Below are 24,087 nucleotides of genomic sequence, written 5' to 3' on the forward strand. Positions count from 1 at the left end.
GAGAACATGTAGAAACGACATATAAACTTGTTTTCTTACCTTACCGGTGTGGTGCCATGTTTGTTTACCATCTAGCTCTACTTTCCAAAGCGCGGCCGAAATATATCTCGCGAGCTCTAGATAAATCCCAGCTGGATACTACTCCAGGTGGAGGTGTCTCGTCCTCGGTCACATCCAGACCTTGAAAATAAGGCTGCAACCGGTCCCATTCCTTGCAACAGACAACAGGCAACATTCCTCTTCTGTGGGCACTGGGGCACAGCATTCACAGGTACACCACCAATCTCCAGAGCTACGCAGCCTTGCAGCAGCCATTCCTCCCCCCTCGTCCTCTAACGTTACCTGTTGTGCCTCTCTCTCTCTCTCTCTCTCTCCCCTCCTCCGTTCTTCAATTTCACGAAGCTCTTCGTCAGTGTATTCTGGCTCAAATAAATAAGTGCGGCCATCAAACTCTGCAAAATCAAATTCCTCCTCCACAAAGTCGAAGTCTGGCAAAAAGTCAGCCATTATTCTATAAATCTTTCATAAAATAAATGAATGAACTTTTCAGGCTACTGTCCGGTTCTGCCTTCCAGCTGTTGCTGCTTGTTCAGACACGCTATGAGATCGCTGCTTGTTCTCGCCATATTTTGGCCGCGCTTTGGAAAGCAGAGCTAGATGGTAAACAAACATGGCAGCACACCGGTAAGGTAAGACAACACGTTTACATGTCGTTTTCTATATGTTCTCTGACATTTATCCTAACGATATGAGGCGGTCTTTGTGGAAAAAAAGCTTGTTTAGTGGACTAACTTTGCACTTTAAGTATGCCTGTTCACTTACGTTTTAACAGGTCTGACGCTGCGGCTGTTTCTAGGCTAACGGCTAACATGCTAACTATTATTTCTATATCACTAGTCACTTGAAACAAATTTAGGACAATACGAGATGGGTTGAAATAAACCGAAATTTCCCTTTAACCAAGAGATAAAGTGCAGATTTTTCTGAAGAGTAGGTAGAATTTCACTCAACCAAGATTTTCTTTGGTTGATCGCAGCCCTACTGCACTGACGCCTTGAGCTCTAATCTTAATCTGCACTGCTTGGAATTCATGCACATCTCAGATGTGTGCATCTCAGAGAAAATGTCTTTCTTTTTCTTTGCATGATAGCCTATATACGTATGAGTGTGTTTCACTTGTGTACATTGTGTGTGTCTGTGTGTGTGTGTGTGTGTGTGTGTGGCCCCTCCGAGCCAGCAAGGGACTCTGAGTGATGGAGGAGAAGGGGAAGAGGAGCAGGAGGCAAGCAGAGCAGTGAGATCACGTCATGGTGGAAACATTTGGCAACAACTCACATAAACACACACACACACACACAGACACACACACAGATGCATAAACACGCACGCATCACACCGTGCGTGCAGACACACACACATGCTTGCCTGTTTTTGTTCTCCGGTTTTGAGGGAAAGAAGGGGAAAATGACATCAAGCTCATCATGTGAGGCCAATGAGACAGACGAGGGAGGGGGTGAGAACACTGGCAGAAACAGAACATTGTTACATAAAACTCGGTACAGGCCTCCTCTGGGCCCTGTTACCATACTGTGTGTGTGTGAGTCTGTCCATACGTGCATGCATTTGCTTGCTTGCAGGAGTGTGTGCTTGTTAGGTATTTGCACAATCAAGGTGTAAACCTAAAAAAGGTGCTCATTACATACCTGCAGAGCGACTGCAAAAGCAGAGCACTGTGCCACAGTGCAGCTCCAAGACTTCTCAAAGTCTGTACCACTTCTCAGAGCAGGGAGGTGATGTCATAGATATATTTGTAGGCCATTTTCTTTGACCTTTTTGCTCCCTTAGTGCTGGCTGGGGTGGGGCCGGTGTGAGTGTGTGTGTGTGTCCTCATGTGTTTGTGTATCTACGGGCCAGGGTGAGAGCACCAAGGCCACTGGCGCCAGATGTGACGACCGCAGGAGTCTGGAACTAAAAATAGAGCTCTGTTCTCAGCACCGTGAAACAGAAGAGAGGAGAGAGGGAGGAGGAGGAAGAGGAGGAGGGGAAAGAGAGGAAGAAACACGGGGGGAAGGTAAAGGGGCTGAAGGAGGGATGGAGAGGAAGGCGAGGTCATTGAGAATAATGTGTCAGATCTCCCCGGGGAAGGTGAGCTCACCTCCTAATGGCACCACTGGCTCCTTCTCAATGAAATCATTGATCTGCTGGAGCTCCCCACGGCATAATGGAGAGGGGTCAGATGGAGGGGGAGGCAGAGAGGGGAGAAAGGAGCAAGGAGGTGCAGAGAGGGCAGGTTAGGAGGTTAAGATGGGCGGAGAGTGGAAAGACGAAGGATGCAGGAAGGCGGAACTTGGACCGAAATTAATGTGCAACCTGTCTGACCTGCACTGTGGCCAATTTCAACACACTGAGGTACAGGTGGGGTAAACAGCTGTCACTCAGTGATCATGTCAAACTGATCTCCATCACTCAGGTATCTACAGCAATTCATGTCACTGTCTAACCCTAAAAGGACTTTAGATAGTGCCGTTGGCAGCGACTAGAGAAAACGCACTTTCTGTAACAATGTTTAAGCATGTGGCAGTTTCTAATCACATAAAATTTGTAATCTGTGTCTGTCGCGAGCATCCTGCACATACTTGCACTTTCCAGCTCTGCAGGTGTGCAAGTGCGTGTGTGTAATTCTCAGGATGTGGAGACTTCCTGCTGCGCTCCAGAAGGAGAAGAAGAAACCATAAAGCAAGACTTTCAGCTCTGAGGAGGGTGACGAACGCTGCACAGGTCAGCATTAACAGCCAGTCTCACCGAATGAGCTCTCCGACCACACACGCTCTGACTGACACATGCACACACATGAATGCACATAAATGTAGCCAACTGAACACTTGCACCCACACGCACACACACCGGGCCTACGTGAACACACACACAATCGGGATGAAATGAGGAGTATTACCTCATCTCCTCAATGGCTCTCCCCCTTCTGTTTTGTCTTTTTCTTTTTCTCACACGTGCGCTCTAAAACATTGCCTCATGCGCATGCACGCACTACTTCATATGCACATATTCATGCAGACATGCGCACAGTCACACAAAAACACACATACACACTGACACAAACAGACCTCCTTATGTAGCTCATTGGAATGTCTCTGTGAACGGCCGCATTGTGAGATTCAGCCTCCCACGATTACCTCACTTCTTCAGCTTCTCTCTGATGCACACACACACACACATACACACGAACACAGAGGCCGCCACCCCGTTGTATAACAGCGCTGAAGAATGACACATAACTGAATTGACCTTTGTACCTCTGCCGGTGCAGTCACACCCTAACCTGATCTCATCAGAGCCCCAGGGTACACAGCAGCTCCTGTGTGTGTGATTTTAGTGTGTGTGAGCGAAAGAGAGAGCCAGCGAGAAGAAAATGAGAGAGAGGCACCTTTCATCTCCTAATACCTCTCATCAGTATGTCATCGCCATGTCTCGTCCTGTGTGCTTCTGCATTGAGCTGGCAGGCTGACAGCGTGGGAGACAGCATGCTAACCTGTAAAAAACCTGTGTCCCAGTTACATACTACATACTAATACTACAGCATGGATCATATATCAGTCATTATAGTGTGCTGTTTTCACTTATGGAAGAATGCCATGTCAATCAAACTTTAAAGAACACTGCCAATCAGAGGTGACAAAGAGAAAGCAAAGGATTTATTAGATTATAAGGGCTATATCGTAGGCAGTTGAACTTGCTTGTGTTTCTTGAAGACGTTTCATTCTGAGACCTGAAGAAGCTTCTTGGATGAGAGGCGAAACGTCTTCAAGAAACGCAAGCAAGTTCAGTTGCCTACGATATAGCACTTATGATCACCATGACCTGTGTGACTGAGAATCTTCACCGACACAATTTATTTGATTCATTTTTTGTTCTCTTTTCTTCCAGTTTTGAGCATCGAAGGGAAAATTTAGCAACATGTAGGACTTGGGAATTACTACGGGAAGCATTAAGGCTGTCAAAAGCACTGATTCTTTCTCTGTAACGTGTCTTAAAACAATAAGATCTACATTAGTTATACATTCAATAGTATCAAGAGTCATTTAAAAAAACAGATCTACTAGCAGATTTTCAAGCCAAGGCTGCACCTGTGGCAACAAACCCCCCAAATAATAAACTTTTTTTCTTTTTGCTGTGGTATCAAAAAGAGTCACCGAGTATTGTACATTTATACTAGCGTTGTGTCGAAGTTTAAAATTCTGGCATAGTGACAACCCTGGCAAGTCCTGCACATTCATATCCTGGTTAAACTTAGTCAGTACGCAGTATGGAATGTGACAGCTCAGATGTCACCGAGCCTGTTAAGCCGATGCACGTCAGGTACAGGTGAGGTCAGATGATCTACATACCTTGTGGTGATTACATCTTGTGGACATATGACCTTTTCTGGTGAGCAGCTTGTTTCTGTGATGGTTACATTCATTCATTCATTATCATTTGATCTGTAGTTTTATTGTGATTAACTGATTAATCATTTAGTCTATCAGTGAAGATACTGTGACATTTGGGAGTTTGGAAGCAGAAAAAGTACCGACATTTTTTCCCGATGAATGACTTTAACAATGAATCACTTTAAATTAGATAATCAATCAAAATATTGCTAGTAAAATGAATGTTGTCAATGAAATGTCAATGTCACAAAAAATGTTTTAAAAAGATTTAAGTGCAAAAAAAAAAAGTTCTATTGAATAACTAATTGTTTTAGTGCTCATAATCGATAATAATTGAGGACTGTAAGTTAAGTCAGTGCTCAGACATCACGCACATGCTGCCCTCCAAGTGTCCCCAGTCCTGAGAATCTGGCCATGTTGGGCACACGCTGCAATCTCTCATCTCTATCTCATTTCCTTGTGCAGTCCTTTCCCTCTCCTTTCGCCCTCAGTCGTGTGCCGCTTTAGTAATCCCACGAAAAACACTGGCAGATGGCGCTAGGGAAGATTAGGAGCAGTCTTGCACATCTGCAAACTACCTCCCCACCACACACACACACACACACACACATATTAAGTGGATGACATACACACCTGCAAACCTGCATTAGTGTCCCTGCACCTTTACTTCCCCTTTCATGAGCCAACTCTGTGTTTCCTGTCAGAGCCTTCTATAATCTCCTTTTTGCATTCGTCCTGTTTTCCTGTTGTACTCATTTCCAGTTGTCAGTTTTTACAGTACTTCTACAAAATGTTTGAGCTATGAATAAAATGCATTGTCATTTTTATCACCACCTCCCATCCTCTTGAAATGATTATCTAACTCTCTTTTCATCTGCAGAGCATGAGTGCACTTTCTTCTCTCTCCCCCTCACTCTCTTTTCCCTTTTTGATTACTATCCTCTTTCTGTTCTGTTTCTGCAGCTCTGTCTGCTAAAACTGGAACATGAGGTTCAGATGCCAACATCAAAACATTTCATCCTGGCGGGCCTACATCAGAGCACGATGTGACGCATGACAAAGCTACGCAGTTGGCATCAGCTAACACACCACCTTGCTACACTCTAGCAGGCAGTGTTGTCTTTGGTTTGGCTGTGTGCTGCAGATTGGTGGGAAACACGCAAACTTTAGACCCACTGGGGAGGCAGCTGGCTCCGACCAAGCGATGTTCTCCTCCTCTACACAAAATACACACACAAACACACACACACACACACACACACAAATACACACATACACACAAAGTCAGAACTCTGAAAAAGGCAAGACACATCAGCCTGAGCTCCAAATGGGTGAGATCATTTCTGTGGTAAAAATACTGCTGTCCTCAGAGACATGTTTCTCACAAACACTTTCACACAGTCGATGAAGCAATAACGCAAACTAACGCCGAGCATGAGCATGTGAACACATGCATTCACATTTTCCAATTGCCACCACCACCACATCCTGCGTGAATATATATTTCAAACTAAACACAGGGTGAGACTCATTTGCTGCCTGAATTACTTGTCTCATTCACAAAAACAATGGCCCTATTGGGACATGGCTTGGTCTATGACATCATCCACATGTAGGAAGTGGTGTGCTCTCTGAGCCCGAGTTATTGATTATTTAGTGAATGAAGAGAAGAAGAAGAGGAGTCACCGATTGTTTTTAGATCAATGCATTCCCTGGTACACGCACTTAGGTTGTGTAACATGTCATTCAAGCCGATTATCTCCCATCTTTCCTGCAATGATCCCCCTCTAGTTTACGGACAGTTTAAGTCATTAAAAATTTAGCTTTAAAATGTAAAAAACATAAGCCCACTTTAGAAAAGTGTGTCTCTGTAAGACAGTGCCCTAATCTCTCTTTGACATGCTTCAGCATAAGTAACAGTTAAGGCAGAAAATCCTCTTCCGCCCCAGACAGCAAGCTCGGTAATTATTCTTTTATTCACCCTGTCCATCCCATTTATGGATTCTTTTCTTTTCATCTCGCTATCTGACTCTCATTCCTCTCCCCTCCCACCCCAGTTACCCCTCACTTGATGTTACCGTGTGTACTGTACATGTGCCTGTGTGGTCTGCTTACGTGAGGCTGAAAATAAGTCAGATATGAAGTCATTGCAGGAATTATTAGCATCATAAATCTGAGGTTCAGTAGAGGGGCAGGAGGAGAGGTGGAAAAGAGGGGGGTGGGTGGGGGGAGAGGAAGGGCAGGGAATGAAAGGAAGAGAGAGAGGAGGATCGCTGTTTGCAATTTTAAGCTACCTTGAATCTCTAAGAATGTGAGAGGGTGTTAAGGCAATCAAAGCCAGGAGTGACGGGAAAGATAGAGGAAAGGGAAGGAAGAAAAACAGAAGAGCCCCAACTGATGATAACTGTAATTATTAATGAAAGTGTCCATCTTTCTTCAGCATATAAATGTCAGAAAATAGTGAGACGTACCAGTCAAAATGAGATAGAAAAGTGATAGAACGTAGGTGAAAGCAGCAAATTCTCAGATGTAAGAAGCTGGAACGAGGGATTGTTTGATGTCTCTGCTTGATAAATGACTGTCTGATAAATTGACTGCAGCCAATACATCTCTGTAGGTCGGTTAATTGTTTCAGCAGTGAAATGCCCAAAAAATACATCCCTGTATACTTGAGGGGGCTGTGAAAAGCCCAGCTCGTTAACACACACACACACACACACACACACACACACACACACACACAGTACCACTGCAGGCTCTACAGCACAGTTCACAGATTCTTTGTACCTCAAATAGAAAGACATACACCCATTCAGACCACAGGCTCCTTGCTTCTGGTGACTGCAAAACAAAGACTGCACAAAGAACTGAACACTGATTTAAACAGTCTTCCACGTATATTTTCAAATTAGCATCATGTCTCGTTAATTAAAATGATTTGAGGAAGCATTGTTCAAAAGCCTTAAAAAAATCCCTCGTCTCTCTCGCCATCTCTCTCATGAAATCTCTGTCACGCACACAAATCCTGCAGCACTCATCCGCATGTTATCATGCAGCAATACATGCAAGCACGGATGCATGCATGCAAAGCGTGCATGCATGTACACGCAATGCCCCCCATCTACCCACTCACATACACGCATACACACACAGACATCAAGCATGCACAGACGCAGGCTGCGAGCTCCACTGACCCCAATAATTCAACCACCCAAACAACAGCCAACGCCATTGGCTGAGTCCTTCTGGGGAATATTCTCTGCCACTGTTGTCGTGGAAACAGCAGAAAAGCGGGGACAGAAATGGAAGAAGTGTGATTCCTCTCTTTTTTTCCTCCCAGCGAGAGTGAGCTGAGGAGACTGATAAAGAGGAAGAGGACGGAATTGCTGACAAGGGGTCTTTCATTAAGAAGGGTATGATGTCTGATCAAAAAAGCTGAGGAGGAAAATCCTGGCTTTTGGAGACAATCAGTGAGTGTGTGTGTGTGTGTGTGTGTGTGTGTGTGTGTGATGTTGAACATGGTTGTATGTGTGTGAGCACAGTATATGCGGGCGTGCCCAGCCTAAGCATGTGCTCAGTACATCTCTGTGACTGTGACTAATTGTGGAGCCTGGGTGCTTTGAGGCAATCCTCGACATCTATGAATGAGTCATGAAAAAGCGCTAATCTCTCAGCAGAGGGAGAGGACTGACGCTGACACATTTGGGACGGACTCATAAGCCTCTGCTGGTGGATGCGCGCGTAATGTCGTCCTTTAAAAAGCTGCAGCCGCCGCAATAGAGATGTTATTAACTCAACGAGGCTATTAACAGTCTTGCCGGGGCTCAATTATAAGTCTTAGTGTGCTTAGTGGACACTATGACAGGATAATAACTGCGGTAAATAAGGCCAGAGGATTGAAGTTAAGCTTCAGCTTTATTTCAGTGATGCTGGGGAAGAGAACAACTCTGCGGAAGATTAAACATCAAAGAGTCATCAGAGAGGCTTTCGAATCTGGGGTTTTATACTTCCTCCCCTCGTTTCTATCCCCACACATACCTGTGGACCTGTGACAGTCTGAGTAATGCCAGTTTAGAAATGCGAACAACTAGTATGATGTGAGGAGTTGTTGTGCTCATCAGTGACATCTGCTGACCAAACTGTGGAACAACAACTACACTCACATCAGACAGAGGGGTGATGTGAGGCACACCTGGGAACTGGGTAATAAATAGCAAAATATCCACCTTGGATGAAGGAACACATCTTTTGTTCATATAAAACAAACAAACACTGACATCATCACACTCACGCTCTACACACACTCTTGCGTACCGGTGAGCAGGGAGACTTTGTGGAAGGTGCTCTCCAACTTTCCCATGAGAATGTGCACAAAGCCATCTTTGGACAGATGCCCTGCCTCTTTGGAACTCTGGTCATAAACCACCACTTCCTGCTTCCTGCCCAGCTCCACCTGAACAAAGGATAAACAACAAGGAAGAGAGGAGTTATTTTTCAGTGCTGCTGTGGAAAGTATGTCAAGCATCTAGTGCCAACAAGGAAGACAGAGTTGTTTAATATGACTGGAATTAGAGGAAGCTAATACTCCGAAGTGTAAGTGAGAATATCCTTGGATTCGGGACACACACACACACACACACACACACACACACACACACATACACGTACAGCACAGTCTTTACATTAAATCTATATTATCATTAGACTAGCTGACCCTTAAAAAGGGAAATGAGGGGTATTCCCTTTGGCTGAGCAAATTTGCCTGGGTCCAGACCTTTGAATCCACCCACTTCACCAAGTTGGCTGATTCACCTGGAACTGGGACATGAAACAGCAGTTTCTCTGTTAAAATAAAAAACAACCAGTGAGTGCCTCGGGGGGAGCTCGATTACCTACTCAGCACCACCACTAATGCTGTTGTCAAGCAGTGTGCCAGAACTAAGACGTAATAACAACAATGATGCCCGCCAAGATAGATGCTGCTATTGAGTGTTGTCAATATCGCCTGACATTGTTGTTAGATTTTACTTCCCTCTTCCCCAGCCTTAAAACCCCGACAACAGGTATGTTGGCATGGCAACGCATCAGTGTGGACTTAAAAAGACGTGAGATTCAGGCAGAATTGTTGGGCTCTAGTGATTAGGTAGGGAAAATCGAATCCCCCAACCCCCACAAATCAGTTAGAGTGAATGTAATGTCAGACTGAAGATGAAATCGGAGTGTAATGAGTTGACAATTCTGTGTGATATCAGGCAACTATTGTGACACAAATGTTCATGAGCTGCTGCATTGTTTAAACCTGCAACTATCTGACCCTGACATAGTTTCCCAAAACACTTGACCACACTCCTGCCCTGATACACACCAGGAAGCTACGATAAGGAAATCAAAAATGAACTCACAAACACACCACTGGGAGTTATGGCAATAAACACTGGCTTTATAGATGCCAGTGACTGCAGCGGTAAGCAGGATGAACTACAGGTGATGCCAGAGCAAGTTATGGAGATAAAGCATAGGATTATGAATAATGCATTAGGGCTGAGTGTTGCAGCGTACAACTGTGACGGTAATATTTACTGTGCAGATGCTGCTGAGAGGGTTGTTTGGCATAATGGGAGCTAACATCAGTAAAATGATAAAAACTGGCTACGTTGCGAAGGGTGTGGGCATCCATCACTGCATCAGTGTGATGTCGTTTGTATCAGATTGTGTGAAAGATGAGAGAATATGAGCATGCGCTGGTGTGATAGAGTGTGCCTGTGTGTGTGTGTGTTTGTATGTATGAGAGAGTGTGAGCATGTGCCTGCGCGCACACCAGCCAGGCTGTGTTGTTCTCCATGTTGTCAGGCAGGCTTTGGTCACATGACCATCAGGCAGCGCCTACTGCAGCTATGAATCACTGCATCATTGAACCGCCACTGGACAGGAGAGGAGAGAGGGAGGAGGAATGAGGGTGAAGGATGAAGAGGGTGGGGGTAGTGGAGTAGTGGGGCAGGGGGAGATGGAGACGAGATAAAGAAAGATGCGAGGGGAAAATGAAGAGGAGGAGAGGCAAGAGGAGGAAAGTGAGGTGAGAGGAAAAAGAGGCAGGCAGTGGAGGGGAAACGGAAGATGGAGCGTGACAAGGATGAGAGGGGACAACCCGCTGCGTTTCTTTGTTTACCTTAACATACAGAGCACCATCCTCATCTAAAATGTGCCATTGAATAGCTGCTAGCTTCCAGGCAAAACTGCACTTTCTCCGAGCATGGCCACCCATCCCTTTATGGTGATGATAGCTCATGGTATACACTGCTACACAGTGTGCATAGAGTGTGCCTCATTACGTTTCTGCTTACAGAGCAGCTGTGGCACAGCGCCTGGGCAGACAGCCATGCAGGTGATTTAGACAGGACAAGGTCAGTCTCTGAAGTGTGGTCACAAGTAACTCCAGTCCAGTAAAACCCGGCTTAGCTCTGCCTGTCTGCATCATGCACCAGCACAGAAAGCCTTATCTGCAGCATCGGTGGTCAGTGATTTAAAACATCTTGCTTTCTGGTCTCTGACTTATTGAGGCGACACACCTACTGTATGATGCCTAAAGAGGTCTAATGTCTTCAAGGTTTTACCTGTTCACTGTTTAGATCGCTGTTTGTTGAGGTACCCTGGTGGTAAAGGGGTGTAAGGTGCTGACCATAAACTGCAACATCACTGGTTTGAGTTGAGGCTATGAACCTTTATGACATGTCATTCATCGTCTCTTTATCCCTCTGTTTCCTGTAATTTCCTCTATAATAAAGGCATATTGTATCCCTCAAAAATACTTCACACTGATGACCTGTGATAGCATCTAGCCCAGTATATGCCTAAACACAAAATACTGTTACTGTTGAATGCATTTGTCAGTAAAAGACATCAAAGGACTCATTTATCTGTTATTTTTCCTTCTCACATGATCATCTCCATGCTTCTCTTTGTTTTAAATCCCCTACTACACCCTCCATCTTTACTAACCCTGGATAATTTTGGCTAATAATCCTAATGGGATCAGATCTAATTTGGGAGCCTGATCTGAACACCTGAGGATTATAGGCCTTTAACTGTACATACATGACCAGAACAAATACACACACACAGACTGAAAATATACACAACAGTCTTGTTAGCTGCACAGTGCAAAAGGTTTCATGTGTAGGGCAAGAACAAGCAGTTCTGTGAGGGAACTAATTACAGTTATGTATGTTGTGTGTGGAGTTATGTAGATACATCACAAAATAAATGTTATTGTAATCTGTCACAGTTGCTGAGGAATAATATGTAATGAAATTACAGTTACTAATCAAAATGTTGGTCATGGTGGTACGAATGGGTTAGATCGAAATATATTATTTTCGGAGCAAGTTTAAATATGTATAGAATAAAACATTCATTCTGTTGCTTTGCATCTTTTTGCTGTGCAGGAATGCCTTTATTTGGCATAATTCTGAATAACGTGTCAGAGAAGCCGTTGGGACAAATTTGAGTGCACCACCATCGAGTGCAGGATGGCTTACAAGTATCTGTCTCTACGTCCAGACAGGCTTCTATCATTTGGCAGTATAGTTTTTGGCATTTGAATGCTGTTTCTGATTGGTTCTCTTGTTTTAATTTCCACTACCTCTCTTCTGCCAATCACATTAATGCACATTTCTCTGAGTAACCACAGTTTGCCATGCCTGGCTGCAATAAGTCGAACACGCAAAGGCAGGTGGCGATGTCGTCGGACAAGAGCGCACAACAGTTTCATTCTGAAATCAAAAAGGGCTCAGTACAGATTAAAGCTTGTTTCCAGGTGTGAAATGCTGTTATTATCCAAATGCTTGATGTCAAACCTGAGGTAAATCTACAGCTAAGTTAATAATGTAACCTCGATCAGTCACGTAAGAAAAGTAATGAAATGTAATAAGTTACTTTGATGAAGAAATTAAAACAGTTACATTGCTTATTACATTTTCAAGAGGTGAACTAGTAATCTGTAGCCTATTATATCTTACAAGTAACCTTACCGACACTGAAAACAAGCAGTGGGTAATGCTGGTAACGATTTCATATCTTACATGTGATGTTCTGCATGTCATCTGTTTATGCTGCCTGTCAAACTACTCTGTAATAATATGTTAATGTCATGTTACAAAAAAAGAGGAACATTCAAATACTGATTGCGTCTGTATTTTTTCTCAATCCATACTAAACATGGAGGATTCATTCAATGTTTCAGCTAAGAGGATGAAATTACACCTTTGCTCATCCCATTTTAAAGTGTTCCTTGTGAGATAGGAAAAAAAACGCAGCCTCTTTGTTCAACAAATATATGTTATAGTATGATATTGATTATACTTAAGATTCTGCTAAATGATACACTAAAACTACACCTCCAGCTCAGTATGTGATATGCATGGAGTTTGCTGCAGTGTTAGAGGTCAACGACCCGAGGGAGCGTTGGGCTGGCTGTCAGACTGCAGCAGTAGTACAGATCTCTCATCCCTCTGCAGTGCTACAGCATCACTACTACTACTGAGCTGGCCCAGGCGCTCTGACGCATGCACACTGCAGGTAAACAAGGAATGCCACTGGCAGAGAGAGGGAGAAAGGAGGGGCCATTGAGACAGAGATGAAAAGTATGTGGGGGGGAACCAAGAGGATGTAAGGAAAGAAGGAGGAAAGGAAGCCCAAGAGGGTGATCAGAGGGAAAGTTGAGGCAGGGGGTGCAGAGAGAGAGACAGAAGGTGGCACTGGCAGACCAAATGCTACAATCCTGCAGCACCCAAGCCTTTTCTAAGGGAACTGAAGGCTGGCTTCACAGCGGGACAGAGGCAAGAATTGGTCACGGGGGAGAGGTTATTTTTCTCCCGTCATATGCAGAGAAAAGCCAGAGACAGAGCTGAAGAAAGCCAGTAGGACAAGTGTGTGCACTGAGAAAGAGAAAAGAGAAAATGTGGGTGTAAAAGAGAAAGAATGGTGTTGGGCAAGAGACAGAAGTCTCTGCATGCTTCTTACTGACCCAGTGTTATAAAATATAAAAGGAGTGGGAGAAAAACAAGGTCTGACAGAAGGCTGCGAGTCAAGGCTTGGCCTTACTGTCATGCCTCCTCTGTAAAAACAGTCTGTACACACACACAGTCACACACATACACACACCATGAACTATAGATGAGGGTAGCAACAAAAGATATCTGTGGAATTGTGGAAACAGCGCGGGCGTACGGTAAGTGCTTGTGTAAGAAATTGAAACATGGTTTTCTCTGACCTCAGCAGTGCTACTGACCAGTGACAAGGTCAATGCTGAGTGGGACAGTATGTGTGTTTGTGTGTGAACTGGCCTGTAACACAACATCAGCACAAACAGTCTAAAAATGGCCCCACATTCCTGAAGCGCAGGCCGAGTCCTCTCAGTGCGTCCTCTCTGGGATGTCCCACGGAAAACAAGTCGAGTGCAGTAAGAACTTGCTTTAACTAACAATGTCTTCAGATCAGACTGTGAATATTAAGCTGTTTGGAGTCTTAGAGCAGACATGGGAGAATAAAATACACACACTGTGCATTCTGATGTCAAAATAAGGGCACAAGATGGCACTGTGTACAAGAGTCAACCGTTATACTGATTCATCAACTGCTGAAAATACTCCACAAATCACTCTTTCATTCAGATTTGTGATTGTGTTGTAAGTACATTTTTTTTCTAAAGCGTAATATGACAATGTGGCTAGGAACTAGCTCAATGGTGAGACGCTCCCAAAACACACAACACCTGACACCACATAAAGTACATTACTGATAGAGGACCTGCTGCAACAGGCAGCAACCTCTCCTAGCAGTTAATCCGTCAGTTTAAGACTCCACCACACAGGGTGTGACATATACCACTCACCGCTGTAAAGATAACCCTCCCAGGGCCAGATGATGTCATTGACTGGCACTGGCAGCTGCCACTGCCATGTATGCTTGGGTAGGTGTGATGTGTGTGTCACAGATTCCCTGCACTTCTATCCCTGCGAGGACCAAATACGAAGTGTTTATGGGTTTGTGTTGAGATTAGCATCATGTTGAGGATTTAGATTACGTTTAAGCGTTAGGGAATTTATGTTGTTAGTGGAAAGTCCTCAGAAGTACAGTATGTAACTCTGTGTGTGTGTGTGTGTGTGTGTGTGTGTGTGTGTGTGTGTGTGTGTGTGTGTGTGTGTTTCAGACAAGGATGTGAAGATGTGGCTGGGTGTTGAAAGTCCCTGATGCCTCTGTGCATGTGCAGTGTGAGGTCATCATCACTGATCATTTCAGAGATGTAGTCACCTGATCTGGTCACACCCTCCCAACGATGAATGTCAGAGGATCTTAAACACACACACACATACACACACCACCCCACACATACTGTAGGTTACTGATGAGATGTAATTAAAGTCTGTGGACATTTACATTAAGTACCAATCTCTACTTGAATCTTTACTTGAACGGCCACTCAAGTCTGTCCTCATAGACCCCAATGTTAAAATGCCAATCTTTACAGCAGAAATAAACATGTTTACAGCCTGGTAAAAAGACAGTTTTGGTCTCTAAAGCTAATTTCAACATTCAACACAATTTTACAAGGAGTGAACTTTTGTCAACTTTATTAACTCACTCATTCTAAGGCTTAAAACTACACATACCAGTAACTACGGGCGAGTCACTTTGAGTGACAGGCTGTCACTGTCTACAACTCCACCCTCTCATCCAAATTTGGTCACCTCTGGCTCCAATAAAACCTTAGTAATGGCTGAAATGCCGAACTCAAAGCTCTGAAATGGGAGTCCTCAAACCAATGGGTGATGTCACAGTTACAGTCATTATTTTATTCAGTCTATGAGTACACAACTTCTCTGTCTCCGTCACACACACACACAGAGTAAACTGTTGTCTACAAAGGGCATGCTGTAGATCCGGTTAGACCATGTCATCATCCTCACTTTGCATATAATGAAAGCCACATTTCATATCCACAAATCATTTATGAATCATTCCCTCCATCTTTCATTTACATCCGTAAACTAAAAATAAATTTTTACATAAATGTTACTCTTTCTTCGTGGTGCAGTGGGTTATGTCTGAAACAACACACCATATGCGAATGTGTGTCTATGTCAAACAGTAGGATCTTTAAAGCAAACAATGATTCATGCCATGACCTCATCAAAGCAAACACATGACATATCCGGCTCTGAAGAAAAACCACCGCCGGCTACAGCGTCTTTGTTTGAACTTGGTAAAAGGAAAAATGTGAATGAAACATACAGAAAAATTCCCTGAGTTTGCCCTCTGGGTAATCTGGGAAACAATCCATGCAGTGAGTCATCAGCTAAGTTCTCCCTTCTGCTGCCGCTGTCAAGACAGATGACACATGAAGTGCTCATGTTTTGTCCTTCATTTTGAAATGTTGCACTGCACTTACTGGCAAATGTCTGAGTCCAGCACAATACCATTATGAAAACTGTTTGGTGTTTTCCAAAGTCATTACCGGTGTCTGCCCTGTGTCTGACACTTGAATAACAGGCGGGTTTGTTTTTAAGCAACCATACGAATAGTCACCCTTGATTCTTCAAAATAATCCACAAATTTCCCATCATGTGTCATCACAGCCTTCTGAGACACAAACTCAACATATGGCATGTCATGAGTGGAACTGACAGAGATCTTCTCCGTTGCATAAATGCATTAGTTGGTCACGTGCAGTCTCTCCCTGTGCCAGGCAGCAGGGGACTCAGCCAATCCTACCAATTAAGATCACAGACAAGATCACAGACCCATCTCCTGGCTCTCTTTATTGCTACGTGGCCATTATGCCAAACAACAATAATTGAGCTTCTGTTCATTAGCATGACTAATATGCTGGTATCACAACACTTGCAGACATACTTGAGTGTAATTACAGGTGTGGGACTTTACTGTAAACAATAGCGCACATGATTAAGTCTATAAGTGGCATGATTCAACCGGCAAACCATAAGAGTATGGCTGCGACGAACACTAATCTTTATTATCTATTAAAGCTACAGTTGTTAACTTTTATGATGATAACTTTGTGTCATATTTGCTGAAACTGTCACTATATTCTGAAAGAAGTACATGAGACAGAGAGTCTGTGAAGAAAATCATGTCTCTCCTCCTCTTTCTACTGCTTCCAATGGCATAACAACCAATCAGAGCCAAAGAGTCTCCAACGCAGCTGTCAATCGTGTAAATCACGCCATGAACTGCAGTCAAATTGTCAAACTATGCAGTATGAATCAAGATTCTGTTACTGCATTGCCTATTTCTTGCTGCAAATGTTTTCAAAAACATATTTTAGTGTACTGTTTAACTGTAAAATGAGAACATTTGTGAACCGGTCGCCATGTTGGATACAGTCAAAGTACAAAGCACTGTCCATAAACAGTACACCAAACAGTACACCAAAATATGTTTCTGAAAGCATCTGAGGTGAGAAATAGGCAATGCAGTAACCAAATAATTATTCATATTTGATCAGTGCTGACTAGTGATAGATTGACCGCAGTTCACGGAATGACTGACATGGTTGTTAGCCGCGTGAGAAACTCCTTGGCTGGTTTTTATTCTCGTGTGGTAAGGCTGTCAGAAACACTACAAAACAATAAAGGCAGAGGAGTATGATTTCAGCAAATACAAATTAAGTTATTTTTTGTAAAAGTTTTAATGTATCTTTAGGTTTATTCAGTAAAACAACAGAAAATTGTTTAAAATCACAACTTCTCTCCTTGAATTCCTAGAATTCCTTGTTTAATCCAACCAAGAGAACAGAAATAAGAGCTTGTTTCAAAGTCAGATCAGTGTCATTGATTCACCACCGTTAGTAAATCTTTTAGTAAATGGCCAAAAAGATCAACCCCAACTAGAAAATAGGGATGCACCGTTCAAGCTTTTTCCGTGCCAGTACTGATGTCAAGTGTTATATAGTGTTATATTTAAAATTTGTATGCCACACTGCATGGAACTCATTGTAATAAGATTTTGTTAACGGAAAAAACAAAGTTTTACAAGGACAATGATGAAAAAAATGCTTTTGATGTGGATTGGTCACATCTGGCTGATACCACAACCCACCGTCAGTATGCTGATCGAGCAGATTTTTGAGTTAACATCAAAATGACGAATCACAGCCACATTTATGGCTCTATTTGTGTCCTCACCCACAAAAGAAAAAAACTACAAAAAGACTTGAAACATGCGTGTGATTATAAATATTCAAGTTCCACCACATTCCAGGTTGTGACAGCTTGTAAGAGTAACGTCCGTCTCTGCTGTATCCTCTCTACTAATCTGGGTCCCATTCATCAAAGGTCTGGCCTCCATGTTCGCATACAGGAGGATGGGTGCTTCCCCAGGCTGGCTGCTGGTAGTGAAAACCTCTGGTCCATCTGTCAGGCCTGCCTGGCCGGCTGTCCCCATCACAGCAGCAGGGATTAGCCAGGCTTAAGCCAAGAAACCAGCCGCCTGCCCTCCAGCCTGTCAGAAAAGGCACGAGGAAGTCCCATTCCCGACTAAGCCTGTGCCATCCCTCTCCCAGCAGAGGTCCACCATCACCACCTAACCTACTGTAACCAGCTCACCCTGACCTACATTAATAGAGAGCATTAATAAAGAAGTTATGAAGGGATGGGATGTGAAAGGGAGAAGAAAGCGGACACCATTTTGATTGCTGCTGTGCTGGTCATGGATGTTCATTCAACTCAGTTAACTGAAGCGTTGGGAGCTTCTATGAAAGAGGGTGAGTGCAGCGCCTTGGGGGATGCAGGCTATTAGTGCTCAATGGGATGTGAGGCGGGAGGCAGCCAGGGAGGAGGCGGAGGCAGCAGCCCATCCATGAATACCCTCAGTGCTGCTCTCCCGCTTCCTGCATTCACTTCCCCAACAAAGAGCCACAATGGTGTCCTTTGCTGTCTTGGCTGGCTGAGGCGGCTCCTGGCGATGCTCAGAGCCATGTGGGGGGTAGAGAGGATGGTGTGTGTGTGTGCGTGTGTGTGTGAGGGGTTAGTTGGGAGCCGGCTTTAACACCGCACAGCCCGTCTGCACGTGCCCAGCCCGCGGCCTGCCAGTGGCCGCACAAAAGGGATGATGTCATGCTTAGCCAATAACAAAAGAGTCTGGGTCCGTCGGGCCCTCCTCTCTCACACGGCTAGTTCCAGCTTTATCCAGCCTAGCATTAATCGCAAGCCTTATCCTCTTTACTGGGGGTGGGGGATGGATAATAACAAACCAGCCATGGGGCAACACGAGATAGGGAGAGGAAGAGGAGAGGAAAAAGGAATAAATGATGAAGGAACAAGTCAGTGGTGAGAAGCTGCAGGCTGTGGTTGTGGGAGACGGACAGACAGAGCTGTCATGAGATTGAAAGTGAGAGAAATCAGGAGGAAGCATGGCTCTATGGGGCGCCTCTGTGTGAGACCTGCCAGCCACAGGGCCCCACACAGAGATGGACCCAATACACCCAGCATAGAAACACACTCAAGCTTGCTGCTTTGACTAAAGTAATGAAACTCAAAGTCTGACGAGATCCAAAACCTGTCACACTTCACAGCTCTCCTGTTCCGGCTTTTCGACCTCTCCAGCTTTACTTTTTGTCCTTTTTTTAACCCTGTCTAAATCTGTAGACTACAAGAGTAGGTCATGCATCATCACCACTCAAATAAAACCATTATCTGAGCCATACTGGATCTTTTGGTCGGGATGAGTCACCCATTCTAGGATGCAGGATCTCCCCTGTGGCCTTCAGGCTTTGCAGCGCCTTTTGTATCCAGGTACGTGTAACTCAGGCTGAGAATGCACCAGTGCAAGAGGTGTTACACAAGATCCTTGTCCAGTTAATAGTGGGATATTTTGAGTGAGAAGGAAGGCATGTGGGTTTGACTGCCAGCAGCCCATGCAATAAAGCTGAATTAAAACTAATTGGTATAACAGAGAGTCGGTGAGAAACAGCAGGCGCATGGGGACTCTCAGCCAATGTACCAATTATACAGACGCTATTAGCTGAACCGAAGGTCATTTGACGTGAGAAAGTAACAATAATGCACAGTGTTCCTCTGTTTTACCATCTGACCATAAGGAGAGTGTCAGTCACCTACAAGCGTGAAGCGTAATCCAACAGGAGCAGCAAAGCAATAACCTGGGGCAATAATGTATAATTATTTGCCATTTGGTGGGCAGGGTGTGATTTTGGTGATTAAAGTTCTCTAGCTGTGCACCAAATGGAAATACAGAGTCAGTTTGTTCGCTACAACTCCAGGACTGATACAGTATCTAAAGGACATAAAATGGGAGCAGGTCATAAATCACATTCATAAGTAGACTGGGATGTGTTACAGGTCAGACTCCTGGCAACCAGGAACTGACACAACAAAAACAAAGCATTTTATGCCGCTATTCAAACCCAAGGTGTCACACCTAGGTAAAAAATTCCAATCACCTGTCATGTGTCATCGGCCTTTGTCAATGTATTGTTTTAAGCGTTTTATGCCGCTATTCAAACCCAACGTGTCACACCTAGGTAAAAAATTCCAATCACCTGTCATGTGTCATCGGCCTTTGTCAATGTATTGTTTTAAGTTTTATTTACTTTATTAATCCCCCTGAGGAGAAATTCATTGTTTTCACTCTTGCTTGTCAATTACACACAGGTCCGAAAGACACACACATGCACAAACAGGACCTATACATGCACAAAGTGGAGAGATGTCAGAGTGAGGGGGCTGCCTTGCTCAAGGGCACCTCGGCAGTGCCCAGGAGGTGAACTGGCCCCTCTCCAGCCACCAGTCCACGCTCCATATTTTGGCCCGGACGGGGACTCGAACAGGCAACCCTCCAATTCCCAACCCAAGTCCCTATGGACTGAGCCACTGCCGCCCCTTGTGTTGGGCGTGCTGTGCTTAAAAGTTAAATGAACACCTAAAAATAACATTTGGTGAGTGAGTGCAGCCAGGAAGAGGAATCTTATCTGCCATGTCCACAGCTTTGTTGATGCCTTCGTCCAATCATGTAAAACTGTTGGGTGATGTACGCATACTACATGAGGCCACTAAGCACATCCCACACATAAAACACACAAACTCCAAACCACCCTCCACCCCTCCCCGCGTAGATTTCCCCTCTCAGAGTTCCTTCAGTTTCACACAGCGACTAAAAATACAAGAGTCAGCGTGCCACGGGTGGACAGGCCATGGAAAAAAGGCTGTCATATTCGCAGGAGAAGTCATGGAAAATGGGAGGATCCGATTTCAGGGCCACTGATAAGCAACAAACCTACAGTACGGCCGCCTGCCCGACAAATATAGCATCCACTGATGTGGTGCAGGCTTGGGTAGCAAAGAGGAGGCCAATCTGGAACCACAGCGGTGCATGGGCAAGGCTGTTGGAAATGCTCTTAGAAACCCATGGAGATGTTAGCGAGGCAGGGTCTTACTCAGGGGCACTTCAGCAATTCAGCAACAACTGTTGGCATGGGAACTTGAACCTGAGACCTCTGGATCAAGGAAAGTCTTTGCTCCTACTACCCCAACTTGTTGCATCAACTGTATCTGTGAATAACAAAGAACAGGGGCTGTCCTTTGTCTCAATTACACATGTGACACACACAACATTGCCTTACCATTATAGTAAAGTTTAGTTTAGTTTAGTTTATGTACTTTATTAATCCCCCCGAGGGGAAATTCAATGTTTTCACTCTTGCTTGTCAATTACACACAGGTCTGAAAGACACACACATGCACAAACTGGACCTATACATGCACAAAGTGGAGAAATGTCAGAGTGAGGGGGCTGCCCTTGGTGAGGCAGGCCCCGAGCGGTTGGGGGGTTCGGTGCTTTGCTCAAGGGCACCTCGGCAGTGCCTGGAGGTGAACTAGCACCTCTCCAGCCACCAGTCCACGCTCCATATTTTGGTCTGGACGGGGACCCTCTGGTTCCCAACCCAAGTCCCTATGGACTGAGCCACTGCCGCCTGAGTATATCTGAGTATACCTTTAACTGTAATCCTTGAACATAGAGCTGCAGACTGACATACTTCCTGCGACTATATCCATTTAAAATAGAATTCGACAACAGCTTATTTTGTCACAGGAGTCCCTGCTATATTCCTTTTTTGCATTCCTGTTCTCATTCTGCTGCCTCTGCTGAAACAAGCAAGACTATGCTGACTTGTCCCGATGCACTGTACTGTGAACGCACCATCTCAATCCCCAACCCTCATTTGCAAGAGGAGTCACTAGGTTTTTTCTTTGCACGTCACCAGAAATCTTGTAAATCCCTAAAGTCCTAAGTACCCATGCATTTTTAAAGTCAAATAATCTGATTTTTAACTGTCTGTGGACAAGGGAATTAACTAAACAAACAAAACACTATGTTAAAAAATTAAGTACATCAAATTTTGACTGCAACGGAATGTGATTTTCACAATATTATGACCATCTCAGAAAACATATCACTGTTTCATGCAAACGGTATTACACAATTATTATTATTATTCTCGTTTTTTGGATAGAAATAAAATATGGTTTGATTCTCTGTGTGGTTGCATATTTTTTTTCAATACCATAAGTAAGCAAATGTACACGATATGATAACCATACCAACATATGTCATGAAACAGGTATACTGCTGAAACTCTTCTTGACTCATGAAATCCACAGACTCCTGCTGAACCTTTAAAGAACCAGTGCAACATTTTGGAAAGTGCACATGCTGATGTAGAGTTACATGAGAATACTGATACCACTCTCACATCATTTTGGTCAATTTAAGGCTATAAACAGTTGCCAGCTAGCTTTGCTGAGCAGCAGGACTGGAAACATGGGGCGATAGCTAGCCTGGCTCTGTCCAAGGTAACAAAATCCACCTACCAGCACCTCTAAAGCTTAGTAATTAGCACAATGTGTATATTGATACGATTGTTTAATTTGTACACAAACTGAAGAGTAAAAACGACAGTTCGCCTGGATCATGTGACGGATTGTTAAACTCGTGAGGATCCAGTGTCTTGCCCTTATTAGCAAGGTAGAAGCTTGCCACACAGTCACTCTGAAACCAGTCTGGCACTTAAAGGAAAGGCTCTCTAATCAGTGACATCACATCCTACCACACAAAAAGCATCAACTGTCAGGTCCGCTGAGCTTTAACTCACCTTCACCTTGCCGTTGGGTTGCAGCAGCTCTGTGACGGACACCTTGTCCTGCTGCAGTCGCCTCTTCACCAGCTTGGAGCAGCAGACGTTGACTGCGCCTTGCACGTGCGAGGCATTGTACTCAGAGAACGTCCTGCTGTCGATCACCAGCAAACGGCCCGTTCCTCTCTGGATGAGGCTCGCCAGGCGCTTGATGTCCATGGCGCTTCGCTTGGTCGGACCTTTCTCCCCTGCCATGATGTACCCTGGACGCGGGGTGGTAAGGGATGGGGTGTGGAGTAAGAGGGGTAGATGAGAGAGGGAAAGGTGGAAGAAGGGTTGGGGAGGAGGAGGAGGTGAGGTCAGTGGAGGAGGGCTACCACCGGTGCAGGCGCTGAGAGATCCATGGTGCCTGAGAAAGAGGAGACAAAAGAAGAAAAGTTAATGGTTGGAGAAGAATCAGTGTTAAATAGAACGACAGTCAGTGGTTTATTTTAATGTGCAGTGCCACTCTGTGAGTTTTGAGATGCTGATGATCAGACATCAGGGACATGATCACCTCTTGTCCTGAGCTTCAGTCCACTCATGCCAGTGCAGCAAATAAAACCATTCAAACCACACTGCTGCAAAGCAACAATAACAGAATTTATTTTGCATCCATTTCCAAACCACGGTCAAGCGCTCGTTGTATTTTTGTTCGTCCGTATCATCTTTTACTGGCATACTTTGAGCACCTTGAAAATTAAAAATAGCCACAATGCTAAACATGAATATAAAAGTTATTTAAAGGCTTAAAAGCCAACTGGATCATCCGCTGGGATTTATCCGTCCCGAGATCTGAAGGAATATCACACATCCAAACACAAAGCCAAAGACTTAAGCTAGACATGCACAACAATAAAACACGCACGTGTGTGTGTGTGTGCATGTCTACATGAGTGTGTGTGAAGGTTTGTTGTTGTTGATCGGGGGGGTCTCTTGGTAGCTCATGAAACAGGAAACTAAGGGCGTGAGATAAATTAAGCCAGGGGAATTCAGAGAGCAGGTCTGGACACAGGCAAACGGCCTGTGTGACATCCTGTGTATGTGTGAATGCATGTGAATGTGTGAATGTGAGTGTGTGTGTCACAGAGAGCCATCCATAAACTTGATGAACTGTCTCCTCTTATCTATCACTATGAATCACTCTGATATCCTCCCTGCTCACGATCACCGCAGAGCCTGTACATTTGACATGACACACACACATGCAGTTGTTGAAAGATCAATGGCTGCATGTGCATGTGAGAGAAAAAAATCCTACTAGGCCATGCATGACCATTAGAAAAACCACAGCGCCATTTGGTTGAGTATATAAATAAAACCCCTGTGTACAATGACGACCATATCCTTGGTCAACCAGGTGTCATGCGACAAGTGAGAAGGTCAGAATGTGAATGCAGTCTTGTTGTTTTATTCATCCACAGGCACATGGCGTCA

At 44.4% G+C, this 24,087-nt stretch overlaps 1 protein-coding gene across 3 annotated transcripts in view; it reads right to left on the reverse strand.

Annotated features, from left to right (window-relative positions):
- The window catches only part of dusp8a (dual specificity phosphatase 8a), a 52,048-nt gene that overhangs the window by 22,070 nt on the left and 5,891 nt on the right, over positions 1-24,087 (reverse strand). For all 3 annotated transcript variants that reach the window (XM_049573964.1, XM_049573965.1, XM_049573966.1), the window contains exons 2-3: positions 22,630-23,020; positions 8,760-8,898 (exon numbers count right to left, since the gene is read on the reverse strand). In XM_049573964.1, the coding sequence (XP_049429921.1) occupies positions 8,760-8,898; positions 22,630-22,866 (376 nt within the window). In that variant the 5' untranslated portion in view covers positions 22,867-23,020. The remainder of the gene's footprint in view (positions 1-8,759; positions 8,899-22,629; positions 23,021-24,087) is intronic.

The sequence above is a fragment of the Epinephelus fuscoguttatus genome, linkage group LG4 (genome assembly GCF_011397635.1).
Source record: "Epinephelus fuscoguttatus linkage group LG4, E.fuscoguttatus.final_Chr_v1".
Lineage (NCBI taxonomy): Eukaryota > Metazoa > Chordata > Actinopteri > Perciformes > Serranidae > Epinephelus > Epinephelus fuscoguttatus.